Genomic DNA, 19,373 nt, shown 5'->3' with positions numbered 1-19,373 from the left:
ACACACAAGAATCTCAGACTTGACCAAGGCCTCCAGTGTATGTCTACCCCACCTTTTTCTCTATTAATATATTACCATGGCTCCCGCTTACCTGATCTTCACTTTCTTGGTCACCATTTTCATCTTCCTCTGCCAAACCAGGTAAAGTAAGACTTACTCTTTCCTCTGTGAATCTTCCTGTGCTTGTCTTGAGGTATGATGATGTTGTTTTCTAGTTGTATGTAGCAAAGATTTATATTTAATAAAAATATGGCACTTTTCCTCCTTTAAGAAAGATTCCAAACACTGTACATCTAAGATTTACATGAATGATCAAAGAAGAATTTCACTTCTAGTAAAATTGTCATTAACAGACTCTCCACAGTGTGTTCCACAAGGTTAAATACTACAAGCCCTGCTAAAGAGATCCTACCTATTTAAAAACTATCTAAGCTAGGCCCTCCATCTACAGCTGCCCTTTTCATTCCTGTAGCAAGGGCATACTCCTATTGATGGCTGGGCATTTTTTAATGTCTGGTCTTTGGCAGAAACGTTACTTTTAAATGTTTTATTAAGTAAAGTTTACAACAAAGAAGCCAATAGGGGGCCAGACTCTAAACCAACAATAAAAATCAAGCAGGAGATCAAATATTGTCTCACTCCACCAAAACTTATTATGTTAAAATTGCAAATTGTGTTAGAAAAGTGTTATGTACTTCAGAAAGAAGTATATAGCTAAACTGATTAATTTAGGAAGAACACAGAAAAAAGAACAAATAATAAAAAAATTAAAAAAACTATGGTCAAATGATGAGTTTAATTATTTTGCAATTGATGGGACAAGTCAGTACCTGTGTAAATAGTTCTGTTACTTACACCAGATGTTCCACCTAAAAGATTGTCAAATCCACCAGAGCTTCCTACACTGCTACCCGGAGATCCTCGCATTCCTCCAGAGCTTCCAACCGAATCACCCATTGACCGAAGAGGAGCTAGACCTCCCATTGGCCCTTGCACAGGTCCAAGTGGAGATCCAAGAGACTGTCAGAAAAAATAAGCAACATAAAATGTACTACTGGTAAGAAACTGTAAATCTTGCATACCTACATAAAATTACACTAAAAACTAAGACTCAGTAATTATCATTTTTTATAGGATTTTTATAACAGCTTACCTGTAAAATCCTTTTCTTAGCCTTAAGTAATTAATTGCTTAAAGGGTTATGAGCCACCTTCAGGTGCTGACACTGGTATACCCAATACAGGTAGTTGACTCCCCTATATAACCCCCCTCCTTCCAGGAGTACCTCCGTTTTTGTAGCCAAGCAATATACTTAAACCCCATACAAAAAAAAAAAAAAGAAGGAGGGGGAGGGACCTTTGTCTCCCATGATGTACTCCAAGAAATGGATTTTACAGGTAAACAGTTATAAAGATCCTATTCTCTTTATCGTACATCATGGGACATAGAGCCTTAAGTAATTACTTAAAGAGGAAGTAAACCCTGATGGGTTTACTTCCTCTTTCATTCCCTGCAAAGGTAAAGCATAATGGACTACTATGCATTGCACAGTAGCCCATTATGTGTCACCTACCTGACACAGGAGCCAGCGAAGTCACCACTGTCCCCTGTAGTCCGCCGCATCCATCTTCTCGGTGGGGTCTCGCAGCTCCGCCGCTGTCATTCGGTGAAGCCGCGATGACGTCACTCCCATGCATGCGCACGGGAGCCGAGACGCGTGGCATTGCGCGGCATCTTCATTATCGAGGATGCCACGCTCAGTGCGCCTGCACGCCGCTGTCTAGCGGTGCCCGTCTTCGGGCAAACATCTCCTAAACCGTATAGGTTTGGGAGATATTTCTTGGACCTACAGGTAAGCCTTAATCTAGGCTTACCTGTAGGTCAAAGTGGTTTGTAAGGGTTTACAACCACTTTAATGGGACGCCCCATAGCAATGCTACTTGAGGGGAGGGAGACACAACCCATAGGGCACCCCCAGACCTGAGGATTTATACTGCTGCCTGCAGCACACTGCGCCCAAAGGCGATATCCTCATTCCTCCTTACATCCACTTGATAAAATTTGGCCCCAGGTCTTCTTTTGTGCTTGGGTCTGACCCTGAGGTTTTCTTCTAGAGTCTGACCATGGAGACCGTTGCCACTGCCCAGAGGCGGATGCCGCTGGTGCAGGAGAAAAATAGGATTCTTTGTAATCACCGTAAAATCCTTTTCTCTGTAATTCACTGACTGACACAGCTCCTCTCTTAGCCATTGGGTTGTTACTCCACCTTTAGGAGAAGACTAGGCATTACATGTTATGAAAAACAGAACTTTTAGTTCCGCCAAAGGGGCGGTCCCTTAAGTAACAACCCCCCAGCCTGCCATGCAGCCTCAGTACGTCAACAAGCAGTATAACGTAAAGAAAATAGGAGGGGCGGGTGCTGTGTCAGTTGGTGAATTACAGAGAAAAGGATTTTACGGTGACTACAAAAAATCCTATTTTCTCTTATATTCACCGACTGACACAGCTCCTCTTTTAGCCATTGGGACGTCCCCAGGCAGTGCCAAAACGAGGGGTGGGAAAAAAAGCATTAACCTTCATCCACCATGGCAAGTGGGAACTAATATAAAGCTTTACCCACAAAAACGACAGTGTGTGAAAACAAACCATCACAAAACCAGGGTGCTCCTCAACAGAGAGACACTACCCTCAAACCACATCAAAACTGCGGTAACAAATGCAACAGTGCATTAACTTAAAGGTACAGTGTTTTTACCCCAAAAAAACAGGAAAAAAGGAAAAATTGCATATGCAATTGCAACTATACAGCCGCCTGCAAAACTTTGCGGCCAAAACAGGCATCAGCCGATGCACTGACATCTACCTTGTAGAATTTTGTAAAAGTGTGAACAGATGACCAGGTCACCGCTTTACACACTTGAGCGACAGGATGGTATGTGTCGGCTTAGAACACAGAGATGGTAACACAATGGGGCTGATTTACAAAGCATTTGCGACATGAGTAGCGGCGCACGCCGACGCGCAACAGCCATTTTTGTATTCACAAAGCATTTGCACCTGTAACACAGCGCAATTCCCTAATTACTATCATGTTGCCGACGCACGGGCGGCCGCGATCTGTGCGCCGCTATAGACCTGGCGCACGGTATCTTCAACTCAGAATTAAAAGAAGCTGGAAGTGCGAATATTATGGGGGTGATGTGAGGAAGTATAGATATGACTGTCCAAGTAACAAATATGGCCAAAATAGGACGGAATATAAAACTTTCTCTGAGCAAGCCTGCTGCGCCTGCAAATACACTGGAACTGCGTGAGATAATTTTATGCACTGCGCATGCGCAAACAGAATTTGCGTCCGTTCAAGTGCTCTGGTTCACTGCGCCGGCAAAATCTTAGTAAATGTCAAGTCACGTAGGTTCATTTTCATAAGTTTAACAGGCGCACCTCTCAACTTGACTTCTTTTTTTTTTGCGCTGGTTCACTTCTATGGGGTTTTTTAAGGCTATTTGCACACAGGTCTTGTTAGCATTAAGAAAAAAAAAATGAAGGGAAAAAAAAAAATGAAGGGAAAAAAAAATAAAAAATTTGTAGGGGTCCCCCGAAATTCCATACCAGGCCCTTCAGGTCTGGCATGGATTTTAAGGGGAACCCCGCACCAAAAAAATAAAAAAATGGCGTGGGGGCCCCCCCTCAAAATCCATACAAGACCCTTATCCGAGCACGCAACCTGGCAGGCCGCAGGAAAAGAGGGGGGGGGGGGAAGAGAGTGCTCCCCTTGAACCATATCAGGCTACATGCCCTCAACATTGGGAGGGTGTTTTGAGGTAGCGGCCCCCCAATGCACCTTGTCCCCATGTTGATGAGGACAAGGGCATCATCCCCACAACCACTGGCCAGGTCTGCGGGCGGGGGCTTATCAAAATCTGGAAGCCCCCCCCCCCGTGTGAAATGGTAAGGGGATACAAAAGTACCCCTACCATTTCACCAAAATAGTAATAAAAGGGTTAAAAATGACAGGAGATGGTCTTTGACAAGTCCTTTATTAAAGTCTTCTTTCATCTTCATCTTCACCGTCTCCTGTCATTTTTAACCCTTTTGTCACTATTTTTGTGAAATGGCAGGGGTACTTTTGTACCCCCTTACCATTTCACACGGGGGGCCGGGATCTGGGGGTCCCCTTGTTAAAGGGGGCTTGCAGATTCCGATAATCCCCCCACCCGCAGACCCCCACACCCACCGGTCAGGGTTGTGGGGATGAGGCCCTTGTCCTCATCAACATGGGGACAAGGTGCTTTGAGCGCTACCCCAAAGCACCCTACCAATGATGAGGGCATGTGGCCTGGTACGGTTCAGGAGGGGGGGCGCTCTCTTGTCCTCTCAGCGTTCTCAGCTATGAGTAAGCGCTAGGCTTAGCGTGAAATGCGTCAGAATTTAGTTTTTTTCTCCCTTTGTTGTTGTTATTTGTGTGATGTGAGGTTATTTTAGTTTGAAGAAATAAAAGGCACTTTTTACTTTTCATCTGATCCGGAGTGCGGCTGTCCAGAGTTTTGTTCATTCTTCATCTATCTGGTCTGTGCAATCAGCCTGCACCTGGGACCCTTACCTGCTTGGAGAGGGAGCAGTATTTTGCTGAACTGACCTGGAGCGGTGGTCTCCCATTTCCCTTGTCGATAAAATGATGAATGTGGGGGCCTTTTGGTGGGCGTTTTTTTTCGGGGGGGGGGGTGTGGTGGTGGGGAAGAGGGGGTGCAGCACTATGTTCTGGGATGGCCCTGCTCCTGGAAAATGTAAAGCTGAAGATGTGCCAGTATCCTCCAGAAATTCCAACAGGAAAGTGTACTTCTTTTTCGTAGTAATTAAAACAACCAGCAATATGTGCCCTTACTGTAAAAAAAGAGGAATCATGGTGGGCAGTCAGAATATATTGTCTGGTGATCTGTAGCATGTAATCCTATCACCAATCACTAAAGATGAGCAAATAATAAGAAATTTCCTCCGAGAGTGATGTGGCAGTCTAAATCCATATTATTTACTGGTAACGTGGTCTGACAGAAAGCCCAAGCCCAGCTCATGTTCCTGGGTAACCTGGCTAGGACTCTGCTTTCAATGCTGCAGCAGTTTCATGGAGTAAGAATCTGGTCCTTTTGGTTATCATTGACCTAATAACTACTACACTTTCAAATTGGAATAGCACCTAATAGCAAAGTATAGTTCAATCTTAATATTATATTAACATCAAAGGGGGTGGAGAATCTGGTTCCATAACCATTGTGGCATTAAAAGTGGGATCCTATTTGGAACTGGTTACCTAGGGAATCAGGGAATCCTTTGTAAGTCTGCTCCCCCCAGAAGTGAACTGGTAAATGGTAGTCTAGCTTGATGGCACTGGATCCCACTAAACTATCTGGGCTCAAGCACATGGTGCTTAAAAAAAAAAATGCAGCTTCCACAGGCGTTCAGCATTCGTTTTTTTTTTCTGTAAACGCACCTCTATGTTGAAGAGGAGTTTACAAGCAGGAAAAAAAAAAAAACACACCAATAAGGAGCTGTTAAGCAGAATTTGCATGCATACACACGTAAACATGCATGTAAAGGTACTCCAATGGGCAGAATATTGTGGCCAGTAGAATACATTTAGGTTCAAGGCCATGTGCACATAAAAGCGTGGACAGTTCTAGCAGAATAAATGCCCCATACTTGTAAAATAAATTAATATATCCATGTGCATGAAGTTTTATAGATGTTCTGTAACATAAAAGTTAAATCAATAAAAAAGAAAAAAAATGTGTTAAAGAAAACTCTTCTTCAAGTATTTCAATAACATCTGTCACAAATTGCACCTCAAATTTGAAACGGCAGATTTTGTGTCTTTTGTGTCTTGTGTAAAGACTATATGGAGTTTTCTTTGACAGGGCACATGTATGCCTTATATAACTGTGCCAGCCCATGACTTACCAATACAGGCTTGGGAATATCCTTTGGTTTCTTATCTTTTTTCTTTTCTTTTTTTTTCTTTTTCTCTTTCTTCTTCCCTCCACCTTGACCCTGAAGCTTGTCTCGTTCCTGTGCAACAAGTTCTCTATAATGCTCATCTATGGGATGGTCCCATGTGGACTGGCCAGTTGCAAAGTTGAAATAATAGATATCCCCTGTAACATCCTGGCTGAAAAAAAAAAAAAAAAATCAGGAACTCTAGGTTAGTATAAGCATATGATCTAATGTAAAGCAGTAAATAATATTAAAACAAAAAGGTAGTTATAGGAAAAAAAGGTAATGTGCAAAGTAACATCTAACATTAGATCTAGTGCAAGACAGGGCTGCTGATAAGAGGGTAGCACCAGCCCTTCTGTCCAAGGCCCTGACCCCATAAGTTCCAAAGGGAAGCCTGGAGCTATGGGTGCAATTACTGGAACTGATCCCCCTGTGACTCCCCCTGCAGGCCAGACAGCTTTTCCTCCTTTCCCTACCGCTGGCTTTCAGCTGCTGCAAGGGAAGCCAGAGGGATTGGTTCCTAGTAACTGCAAATCCCCTCCCTATCGCTCTAGGGTCCCCCAACTTCACAAACCAACCCCTCTTCCCTTGCTGCAGCTTCGATCCCCCCCCCCCCCGTGTGCCTCCCCCCTCCCTCCCCCACAGCCCTACTGGCTTCTTCTCCTCTCCTTCTCACCGGCTCTCAGCTGCTGCGGAAAGCAGAGAAATAAATGTCAGGATGGAGATCGTCATTGATGCCACACAGAAGCAGGAGAAACCCTTTTGTTACTACAATGGGACACATAAAAATATGGATTTTTGAAGAGGTTTCCTTACCAAGGCTTCCAGTCTGCTGGCAAGGGAGCAACTATTCCCTCTCGAGCCAACCACATAAGCTCGGGTTCTGTGTCTGGATTGACCCCAATCATTCTTGCATATTCTTGAATTTCTGGAGAATAGAACATAGGAAGACAAAAATATTTAACTGTAAAGAAAGGTTTCAATAAATAGGCTGATATTAGTTGTCCTGTATAAAACAATTCTGAATAATGAAACGCGCAGCTGTAATTATCAAAATTTTAGGCAGGATAGAAATTACTTGGGATAAAAAATTTTTACTGAAAGGGAGAAATAAAATCCTACCCAAGTAATCCCCCTCAAAAATTAGACAAACGTCTCCCCAGTCCTAGGCATCACTTCACACCACAGTTGTAGAATGCAAGCTTTAAAGTGGTTGTAAACCCTTACAAACCATGTTGACCTACAGATAAACCTAGATTAAGGCTTATCTGTAGGTCCAAGAAATATCTCCTAAACCTACACAGTTTAGAAGATATTTGCCAAAAGACAGGCACCGCAGTCTACGGCACATGCAGGCACAGACAGCGGCGGCGCGCAGGCGCACTGAGCGCGCCGCTGTTACAGCGATATGCCGCGAGTGGCGGCTCCCTGCACATGCGCGGGAGTGACGTCATCGCGGCTCCGTCGAATGACAGCCCCAGAGCAGCGAGACCCACCAAGAAGATGGAGGCTCTGTACACAAGGGGACAGCGGTGACTTCGCTGGCTCCTGGTGTAAGTGACACATAATGGACTACTATGCGATGCATAGTAGTCTATTATGCTTAACCTTTGCAGGGAATCAAAGGGTTTACTTCCTCTTTAAGGAGTAACTAAACCCCCCAAAAAAATGTTTTCAGGCTAAGAGAACTTCAGCAAGTACAGAAAATACTTGCTGATCCTGTCAGAAACGAAGTGTCCCTGTGAAGTTCACTGACCTGCACTGAAAGCCAAACAATCCTCCATGTAATGGAGATGGTCAAAGGGAGACAAGTCCAGCATGGGAAAAACCATGGCTCCCGCCATACAGTGGGGAAAATAATTATTTGATCCCCTGCAGATTTTGTAAGTTTGCCCACAAAGAAATGAAGGGTCTATCATTTTCAGCATAGGTGTATTTTAAATGATAGAGACAGAATATCAACCAAAAATCCAGAAAAAAAACACAACACGATACAAATGTTATAAATTGAGTTGCAGTTCAGTGAGTAAAATAAGTATTTGATCCCCAAGCAAAACATGACTTAGTACTTGGTGGAGAAACCCTTGTTGGCAAGCACAGAGGTTAGACATTTCTTGTAGTTGGTTACCAGGTTTGCACACATCTCAGGAGGGATTTTGGGCCACTCTTCTTTGCAGATCTTCTCTAAATCCTGAAGGTTTCTTGGCCATAAGCTTGGCAACTCAAAGTTTCAGCTCCCTCCATAAATGTTCTATAGGATTAAGGTCTGGAGAATGGCTAGGCCTTTCCGTAACCTTAATGTGCTTCTTCTTGAGTTACTACTTTGTTGCCTTGGCTGTATGTTTTGGGTCGTTGTCATGCTGGAAGACCCACCATGACTCATCTTCAGTGTTCTGGCTGAGGGAAGAAGGTTCTCACCCAAGATTTTACAATACATGGCCACGTCCATTGGCCCCTCAATGCGGCAAACTCGGCCTGTACCTTTAGCAGAGAAACAACCCCAAAGCATGTGATGGACTGTAGGGATTATGTTCTTCGGGTCAAATTCAGCATTTTTCTTCCTCCAAATATGGCACGTTGAGGCCAAAGAGCTCAATTCTGGTCTCATCTGACCACAGCACTTTCTCCTAATCCTCTGTATCATTTAGATGTTCACTGGCAAAACTTCAGATGGGCCTCTACATGTACCTTCTTGGGGAAGGGGACCTTATGGGCGCTGCAGGATTTTAAGCCATGGTGGTGTATTGTGATACCAATGGTTGGTTTGTTTGGCGACTGTGGCCCCAACTGCCTTGAGATCATTCACAAGCTCCTCCCATGTAGTTCTGGGCAGATCCCTCACTTTTCTCATGATCATCCTTACCCCATGAGGCGAAATCTTGCATTGAGCTTCAAACCGAGGGCGGTTGATGGCTATTTTGTATTTCTTCCATTTGCGAACAATCGCTCCAACGGTTGTATCCTCACCAAGCTTCTTGCTGATGGTTTTGTAGCCCATTCCAGCCTTGTGCAGGTCTACAATCTTGTCCCTGATGTCCTTTGACAGCACTTTGGTCTTGCCCATAATGGTGAGGTTTTAATGGAAGAAAAAGATTCTGTCGACAGGTCTCTTTTATACACATAATGAGTTGTTGTTAGGAGAGCCTTCTTAAATTGACAGGACTAATCTGTGTACCACATGAGCACATACTGTAGCCAGTCTGTGGGAGCCAGAATTATCGTTGGTTGGTAGGGGATCAAATACTTATTTTACTCACTAAACTGCAACTCAATTTATAACACTTGTATTGTGTTTTTTTTTGTGTTTTTTTGGTTGATATTCTCTATCATTTAACCACTTAAGCCCTGGAAGATTTGGGTGCTGAATGACCGGGCTATTTTTTGCGATTTGGCACCATGTCGCTTTAACAGACAATTGTGTGGTCGTGCGACGCTGCATCCAAACAAAATTGACATCCTTTTTTTTAACCACAAATAGAGCTTTCTTTTGGTGTTATTTGATCGCCTCTGCAGTTTTTATTTTTACACTATAAACAAAAAAAGAGTGGCAATTGTGAAAACAAAAAAAAACACAATATTTTGTACTTTTTGCTATAATAAATATCCCCATTAGTTTTTATTTTAAAAATCTATTTTTTTCTCAGTTTAGGCCGATATGTATTCTTCTGCATATTTGTGGTAAAAAAATTGCAATAAGTGTATATTGATTGGTTTGCGCAAAAGTTATAGAATCTACAATATAGGGGATAGCGATCAGTGCTATAAAAAATGCACCGATTACTGTAAAAAATGTCCCTTGCATGGAAGGGGTGATCAAGGGGTTAACTGCGTTTCCTAGTACGTGTTTCTAACTGAAGGAGGAGGGGACTGACTAGGGGAAGTGACGGATCGTGGTTCCTAGCTAATAGGAACACACGATCTGTTACTCCTCTCAGAACAGAACAGGGAAGTGTGTGTTTACACAAACTCGTGCTTGTTCCGTCTCTCGTGGCTGACGGTCATTGCGACCTTCTGCAACAAGCATCAGGCACCCCTGCTGTGCAGCACATAGATTTTTTATTTTATTTTTTTACCAGGACCGGCGCTGACACCACGCCGGTCCTGAGGTGTTGCGGGCAGAAGTTTTTAGCTGAAACCGTGGCCTGCCTGCAGCTCCCCGGAGTTCTTAGGCGCCTAGTCCTAGTCCGTGAGGTTGGACGCCGCGGACTAGGCCGAGGCCGCGGCCTCACCTAAAAACTCCTGCCTGCAGCTCTTCAGGACCAGCGCGGTGTCCATCAAAAAAAAAAAAAAAAAGGCTTGATTTGAATCGTGAATAGAGTTTTTTTTTTAATTTGCGGATTTTTTTTTTTTTTATTGGCAGATTTTTTTTTTTTTTTTAGAAAATCGCCCAGCTCTAGAAGATTATAGACCCTTCATTTCTTTGTAAGTGGGCAAACTTACAAAATCTGCAGGAGATCAAATAATTATTTTCGCCACTTTAAATACGCCACTCTAGGACAGGAAGTATGTTATACAAATATGTAATACAGCCAACACATCTAAGAAATGGTAAACTGCCATATATAATATATTTTTATTTTTGGATTTAGATCAATAATATGGCAAAAGTCAGCCAGGAAATACAAAGCTGTAACCTGCTTCAAGAAGAAATGCACTTACCGTATATACTCGAGTATAAGCCGAGATTTTCAGCCTCTTTTTTGAGGCTGAAAGTGCCCCCCTCGGCTTATACTCGAGTCATCGCTGTCTGCCCGCTCGATCAGCGCGTCGAGCAGACAGACAGCGGCCATTCTATTCAAAAGCCGCGCCTCCGGCTCCGCCTTCGCCTGTGATAGGCGGAACACTGAATTTCCCAGCAGCCTGTGTTCCGCCTATCATGGACGTCGTATCATCCTCGTACTACGGACGAGGATGATACGACGTCTGTGATAGGCGGAACACAGGCTGCTGGGAAATTCAGTGTTCCGCCTATCACAGGCGAAGGCGGCGGCGCAGCTTTTGAACTTTACAATGGCCGCCGACGAAGAGGGCACGGGACGGCACGGCACGGGACGGGACGGGACGGGGGCAAGGCAAGGCACGACACGGGACGGATGCAAGGAGGCAAGGCACGGGACGGAGGCTCGGGACAAAGGTAGGCTGGACACACACACACACACACACACACACACACACACACACACACACATGGATGGAGACACACACAGGGATGGATGGATGGATGGATGGAGACACACACACACAGGGATGGATGGATGGATGGATGGATAGAGACACACACACACAGGGATGGATGGATGGATGGATGGATGGAGACACACACACACAGGGATGGATGGATGGATGGATGGACACACACACACACACAGGGATGGATGGACGGACACACAGGGATGGACGGACACACAGGGATGGACGGACACACAGGGATGGACGGACACACAGGGATGGACGGACACACACACAGGGATGGACAGGCATGTCTCACCCTCGGCTTATACACGAGTCAATAAGTTTGCCAGTTTTTTTGGGGGTAAATTGGGGGCCTCGGCTTATATTCGGGTCGGCCTATACTCGAGTATATACGGTAACTACTTCCAGACCGCCCACCGAACATTTACTCTGGCAGGGAAGCCCGGCTGCACGAAACAACGTACCTTGTTCACAACTTCTAGGTCTGGGGCTCGCATGCGCGCCACCGGCGACCCTCTACCGCTGTGATTGGACACAGCGGGAGCCAATCAGCGGGTCTTAGTGTCCGATTTCTCCGTTGCAATGTTGCAGTCCCTCTAAAAATTGCCTCCATTGCTAGTAAAATTAAAAATATCCCATAGTTTGTAGACACTATAACTTTTGTGCAAATCAGTCAATATATGCTAATTGGGATTTTTTTAACAAAAATATGTAGCAGAATACATATTGGCCTAAACTTATGAATAAATTTGATTTGTTACATATTTTTATTGGGTATGTTTTATAGCAGAAAATAGAAAAGTTTTTTTTAAGCAATATATATATATATATATATATATATATATATATATATATATATATATATATATATATATATATATTTTACATACACACACACACATATAAATATTGACAGTACGAGGCCCTGGCACAGTGAAAATGTAGGAAAAAAATTACACAGGATTCGCATTAAGGGTAAATGTGAAGTTCCAGACTATTGTTTCTGAACGGAGAAAGCTGTGTTTTTGGGAGGTCAGGGCTCCCACTTTGTCTCACCCAGGGGTCAGAGGAGCCCCAGTGAGTCGCCAGGAGATCTCTTTCCAGGAGGCAGGTCTGGCTACCATGGTGTCAGGAGAACCCCTATTCAGAAGACAGAAGTGGATTGTGCAGCAGAGCGCTGCAACTAAAAGCTAATTGAACCAGAAGAGATGGCAACACAGTCAGAGGGACTGCTAAGAAGAGTAGTGGTGTTGCCGACAACGGATCGAGGTGGCTCTGCATTTTCAGTTGAATTTTCATGTTGATGTGGAAGAACTGCGTAGGCAACTGATGTTTATGTGAATTTTTCATTTGTTCAATTAAAGTGGGCTGCCAAGCCCTAAAATTCAGTTTGGACTGGCACAACTTACTGTAATTAAAAGCACCTACCACACAAGTTTAACCGCCCCCATGCCACAATACATTATAAGTTACCATGCTCTTGAGGTATGTAGTTTTCATCATGATCTTCCTCTAGGATCAACTGATCCCCCATACGGCCAGTAGGCATAGGCAACATTTTGTAGGATGAGAAACCGAAGCCTGAAAAAGAAGCAACACATTTAAGTACAAAGAGCACAAAATAAAGCAGAACATAATCATTCATCGAGACCTTTATTGTATGATCCACTCTGAGCCCCCTGGCCTTTTAATCTGCTCATTATTCAATCTTTTTTATGTTAAGCTGGACATACATGGTGCAAACTTTAGCCAGACGTTATCTGAAATTCGAGCCATGGGCGACATCGAAAACATCAAAGAACCGGTCTGAGCCCTTGTACACACGGTCGGAGAATCCGTCGGAATGTGTCCTATCGGACCGTGTTGTCGCATAATCCGACTGTGTGTGGTATGCATCGGACTGATTCCGTCCGCATCTCCGTCCAATCCAAAATTTCCAACATGTTGGAAATATTTCCCGACCAACTGGGCCGGACGGACCTAATCCGATCATGTGTAGAGCATTTTGATCGGACCAAGTGCCACGCATGCTCAGATCAAATTCCTACATCAAAGCTATTGGCTACTAGCCTGAATGTAGTCCCATCGTAATGAAATTACGTCATCACGTTCTGAAAGATCGGCTTTTTTCGCCAACTTGGCCCGACCGTGTGCATGCAACAGTTTCGGAGACAATCCGTCGGACTAAATCCGACGGGCAAAATCCGACGGATTTGGTTGGCAAAATCTCCGACTGTGTGTACGTGAGCTGAAAAGCTAAAGAGACCTTTGTCCCAAGACCTCCCTCAGAATTGATCCAATATCTGCTGTTTGCATTCAGCTTGGAATATTAATCAAGATCACGAGAAAATGTAGATGAATTTTATCTTTACCTGGCTCCTGCCACCGAGCAGTCGCTGCTCCCCTCAGCCTCTTCCTTTCTAAATTGGCTTTCATGCAGTAGCCTCTCCGGTATGGAGTGACGCTAGCAGGCCCCCTTTTGAGGGCCCAAAGCTGTTATTTGTAATATGTCTTGGTTGTCTCTAACTCACTATCCCAATATCTCAAATATGTCTTGGTTGTCCAACTTCTCTATCCCCCCCCCCCCCCCCCCCGTTATCCCTCTTCTCCCCCTCCCCTTCCCTTTTCCCCTTCCCTGGTTGCGGGGACTGTCATGGCAGCATTATTCCTGTGAGCAGTATCATAGCTCTGGCTATCGGCCCTCATGACTCCCCTAAATGTACTCTTTTACTGTAAAGGTGTGAAATCCCCCAGCAAAAGCATTAAAGCTTTCAAAACATTTATTCACCTCAAGGCAGCTGTAGTCTGCTTACAAGAGACCGATTTTTTCAGGAAACTTCACTCCTACATTTTTTGGTTGTCAGTATCTACAGGTTTATGTGACCAGAGCAACAGTGAAGAAGAGAGTCCTCTACTGGTCAATTTAAAGCTTCTTGTGAACTTAAGGATCCCAAAGATCTATCTACTGCTTATGGACCACCTTCTAGATAGAGGTAACAATAGCTCCATATTATGCCTGGAACACGTCTGTCTCCTTCTTCACACATTTACTGCAAGTGATATCGTCCCACTCGAAAGACACACTGATCATGGAGGGGATACACTAACCGAGTTCTATATCCTCTTTTGGATCAATCTCCAGATCTACCCCAATCTCGCGATCCCTTGGGATCCTATCACGCTTTATTTCAGTGACATTCCTTAGTCAAGAAGTAGTGAGAATCCAGCCCAGCACGATGTAAATATACCTTTTTACTTCCATCCTCATCGGCATTCTCAAGCATTGACCACACATTTCTCCCAATTGCCTTTATCCCTCTAATGTTTGGCTCTGCCATATACCCGGTCACCTGGACTGATCATTGAGCACTGGTCACTACCCTTTCTGCCCAAGATCACAGATTCCATTTGGTCGCTGAATCCCTCCATACTGTCTAACCCAGCTTACTGCCTTGATACTTTAAAAGCTCCAAGTTAGTTGAATTGGCCGAGAAAGACATTTGTCGCTCTCATCAAACTTTCTTTGTCAAAGCCAACAAGCCTGACACATTATTAGCTTTGCAATTACGCAAGCATGATCAGAACCATAAGTCCATACACCTTGAAACCTTGAACACAAACTATGCTATGCTAGCAATCCCCTTTAAGCGTTGCAGAAATTCTAGCGTCACTGATCAACATTTTATGCACCTTCTGAAACTTTTTCGGGACATTCTGATAAGCTACCCACAGTTACAATCTCACAGAAAGCTCATCTTGACTGGCCCATTTCTGTACAAGTAGTAATACGGGCAATTGAGTCTGTAAATGCTAATAAGGGTCCTGGCCCCGATGGGCTGCCGTCAGCCTATTACAAGAAATTTGTGGAATGCCTGGCCCCCCTTCTTGCTAAAACCTTTATTTCACTTCTTGATGGCTACTCCTTTAGGCTAGGTTCACACCGTAGCGATGCGGGAACGCCGCAAATCCGCGGCGTTTTCCCGCATCGCATGCCTCCCGCCGGCAGTTCACACTGCACTATGCGGACTGCTGGGAGTGTCAATGAAATCTTAATGACACCCCCAGATCAGTCCGCATATCGCAGTGCGATCTGCAAACTCGGACAGGAATCGGATCGCATGGTGTGAACACCCATGCGATCCGATTCTGCTGCGGACCAAAAAAAGGGTCCCGTGCGAGTTTGCGGTGGGTGCGATGCGAATTCAGCCATACTATCTGTATGGCTGAACTCGCATCGCTACAGAGATCGGATGTGATTTGCACTGCAGTGCGGTGCGAATCACATCCGGGTCTCCCACCCACAGTGGTGTGAACCCAGACTTAGGCCCGAAAAAACACTGGGGGTGGCAATTACCATGCTTCCATGACCAATCATACTATTTGGTCCAACTATTGGCCAATCTCCCTACTCCATCATGACGTTAAACTATTTGCAAAAGTACTTTTTCTGCGAACGAAATCATACGCTCTTTGATCCACAAGGATCAAGTGGGCTTTATACCAAAATGGCAAACACAGTATAATAGAAATAGAATTAGATCATTACTCAATTGCATTCACGATATATTCCTGCCTACCTCGTCACTGGATATATGCAAGGCATTGGACTCTCATGGTCATATACAGTATATGATATATATTGTCCCGCTGGAGCTTCGGCCAAACTTTTTGCAATGGACTTTCACAATACAGTATATGAGAATATATGAGAACCCCGGGCTCATCTCCAATGTGGGTTTCCATTTATCAGTTTTTGCAATAGAAAGACGAGCCAAGGATGTCCCCTCTCCCCCCTCCTATTCACGTTGGCAATTTAACCTTTTGCACATCTAATACATAATGACTTGAACAGTCGGTCGGGGATTGACGTTGAGGGAATAAACCATAAACTCTGCATGTTTGCTGATGACTTGTTACATTGCCACTTATCTCTACCCCAAACCTCTCCTTTCTTTGCTCAGATCTCAAGCCTAGAAGTCAATCGGAGGAAATCCAAGGCCCTGAATGTCACATTATTGGTGGACGATTGTCATACCTTGCAGGTGCCCCTCCCATTTCAAAGAACCTCCCATTCCCTGAAATATTTAGGAGTGAACTTCACAAGCCACTCTGATTCACTATATAGAGAAAATTACCCCCCCCCCCCATGTTGGCTCACTTATTTGACTTATTGTCTCAATAGTCAACTCTTCCAATAGCCTGGATAGGTAGAATATCTGCAGTTAAGATGACTCGACTTCCAAAAATCCTTTAATTATTTTGGCTTTTGCTTATATCAGCCCAGTCGCATTTCCATATTTTGCTCCACTCTGCAGCGTAAGGTAACCCACTTCATTAGGGGTGCCTCCCGAGCTGCACATGCTACAACCCACACTATTGCAGTCTAAACAGGCTGGGGGGGGGGGAGATTAGGCATTCTGCATTTTACTAAATATTAATCAGGCAGCACAGCTTCCCCCCCCCCTTAAATATTACTCTACCCAAGAAAACCCCCTTTGGGGTGGTCTTGAGACCTTGGACACAGAGACACACTGCACAGACAATCAACTCTGGCATACTCCACATGATAGAGGACCCCCTTTCAACCCCCTCTCTCGCCATTCCTTACATTCATACACATGTATAAATGATTATGTTTCTTCAGACCCTCATGCAAAGCGAGTGCTTTCTAAATTCTACACAACCTTACTGTCTACCCCGCTGCCTGCTAATCCGAGCTATGTAGTTAAATGGACACCCGATTTGACCTTACGCCAGATGTTTGGCTGGATATTTGGCAGGCAACACACAAGGTATCCCAAAAGGTACTACTGGGGTGGTACTTAGTGCCATATAGGAGAGCAAAGTGTGTTCCGGGCATCCAGTCTGCCTGTTTGGCGAGTTTGGTACATACCTTCATACAGTTCCTTGGTGGACCTGTTCCCTAGTATGGCGCTTTTGAGAATAGATCTTTTCTATTCTTTTGCACCCATCTGACCCATTCAACCCGATTCTCAGATAGCTCTGTTTAATGTTACATCTTCGGATCTGACCAGGAACACACCTCTTCCCCTCTTTTATGGTCATAACAGCTGTGAAAAAAGACAACTGCCAGATCTTGGAAGACACTGGTACTATGTTACCATCGCTACCAAAAACAGAGTCACTCAGGTGATGGTAAGATTGAGGCAACACTAATGGACAGAGTATGCCAATATACTAAAAGTTAAATTAGATGAAGACACTGTTCAGGAATTCTGATAGCTGCGGGTTCTGGCTGTCAGAGTACATTAACTGGGAGGGTAGGGGCAGATTCCTCAATCCACACAACAAATGCGAACTGTCAAAAGTACACTAGCTGATAGGGAAGATTCCTCCATCCACGTTGCGGGTGTTAGCTGTCAGGATAAGGATTATCTTTCAGGATTAGTTTAATATATGCAATAGTGTACTTTGAAAAAAGTACACCTTTAGCCTCAGCATCTGCCCTTTTTAACCACTTGACCTCTGGAAGATTTACCCCTATTAATGACCAGGTAATTTTTTGCGATATGGCACTGTGTTACTTTATCCGACAATTGGGCAGTTGTGCGACACTGTACCCAAATAAAATCAAATGTCCTCTTTTTCCCACAAATAGAGTGTTTTTTTTGGTGGTATTTGGTATCTGCCTTTTTTATATTTTTTGCTCTATAAAGAAAAAGAAGACAATTTTGAAAAAAATAAAATAAAATTCAAAATCTTCTATTTAGGCAAATATGTATTCTGCTACGTTTTGGTAAAAAAAATCCCAATAAGCGTATATTGATTTGTTTGCACAAAAGTTATACTGTGTACAAACTATGGGATATATTTATGGAATTTTTATTTATTTTGCTAGTAATGGTGGAGATTAGCGATTGCGAGACTGCGATATTACGGCGGACAGTCGGGAACACTGACACTTTTTGGGAACCAGTGATGCTAATACAGTGATCAGTGCTAAACAATATGCACTGTGACTGTACTAATGACACTGGCTGGGAAGGGGTTAACATGAGGGGTGATCAAAGGTTTAACTGTGTGCCTAGCCAGTGCTTGTGTACTCTGTGGGAGGTGCTTTTACTAGGGGAAGGCATTGATCCATTGCATGCTTTGCAGTAACACAGGATCAATGCCTTCCCTGCGATCCGCCTTGTTTACATAGGCAGATTGCTGTTCTGGCTCTGTAATGAATGATCAGCGGGTGCTGGGGGACATCGAGTCCGCAGTACCTGCAGATCTGTTTCTGCTGTGTAGAATCACAGCGAGAGCGGGTCGCCGGTAGCGCACATGTGCGCCCCAAACCCAGAAGTGCAGGATTACGTGCCAAGGATGTGATCCTGCACAGTAGAGCAGGGGTAGGCAACCTCAGCACTTCAGCTTTGGTGAAACTACAAATCCCATCATGCCTCTGCCTCTATGAGTCATGCCTGTAATTGTCAGGGTCTTGCAATGTCTCTTGGGACTTGTAGTTTCACCACAGCTGGAGAGCCGAGGTTGCCTACCCCTGCAGTAGTGCAACCCCAGAAAGCATACCATTTCTACCACCATGCTTCACAATTGTTATGAGGTTTTGCACTAATAAAAAAAAAAAACCTTGCAGTGTGATGAGCACAGATTGGATGCTTGTTAGGAAAGAGGGGGGGTGGGCTCTCTCAACGCTCAGCAGAACCGTATCTGCTAAGCCAATAAATGAGGTGCTGGCCCCAATGAGAAAAAAAATACTTTATTCCTTCAGGTTACTCTCACTCCTATTAGCACTTGGATGCTCAGTACAGGAGCATGCTGAGCAGTCAAATGAAACTCCAGCGTCCATGCCATTAACAGGCAAAAGAAGAAGAAGAAGAAGAAAAAAAAAAAAAAGAGAAAACCAGCAGGGCTAAATGTAAAAAACAAACACTTGACTGTGCCTGGAACTACAAGTCCCAGGTGCTGAGTGATATGATTTGAGCATCCCTGGGTACTGTAGCCAAACTACTCTATCTTTGTATCATCAAACCACAGCACATTTTAGAAGGCCTGATCTTTGCCTATATGTTCAATGGCAAACTCTCATCCTGCTCTAATGTTCTTTTAGCTCTAAGGCCCCTATCACACTGGACCGGTGCGCTGGCAGGACGGCAAAAAAAGGTCCTGCTAATCGCTCCTACCCATTGAAATCAATGGGACAGCGTGGCTATTTGCAGGCG

General features: G+C 44.3%; 1 protein-coding gene across 2 annotated transcripts in view; it reads right to left on the bottom strand.

Annotated features, from left to right (window-relative positions):
* The window catches only part of CEP164 (centrosomal protein 164), a 128,805-nt gene that overhangs the window by 98,454 nt on the left and 10,978 nt on the right, over positions 1-19,373 (bottom strand). For both annotated transcript variants that reach the window (XM_077456854.1, XM_077456855.1), the window contains exons 2-6: positions 12,658-12,765; positions 6,808-6,919; positions 5,956-6,163; positions 856-1,020; positions 92-211 (exon numbers count right to left, since the gene is read on the bottom strand). In XM_077456854.1, the coding sequence (XP_077312980.1) occupies positions 92-211; positions 856-1,020; positions 5,956-6,163; positions 6,808-6,919; positions 12,658-12,742 (690 nt within the window). In that variant the 5' untranslated portion in view covers positions 12,743-12,765. The remainder of the gene's footprint in view (positions 1-91; positions 212-855; positions 1,021-5,955; positions 6,164-6,807; positions 6,920-12,657; positions 12,766-19,373) is intronic.

This window comes from Lithobates pipiens, unplaced genomic scaffold (assembly GCF_037356315.1).
Source record: "Lithobates pipiens isolate NorthernLeopardFrog02 unplaced genomic scaffold, aLitPip1_a1.2 Scaffold_27, whole genome shotgun sequence".
Classification (NCBI taxonomy): Eukaryota; Metazoa; Chordata; class Amphibia; order Anura; family Ranidae; genus Lithobates; species Lithobates pipiens.
Note: the sequence above shows the minus strand (reverse complement) of the source record. Positions and strands in the feature narration are given on the sequence as shown.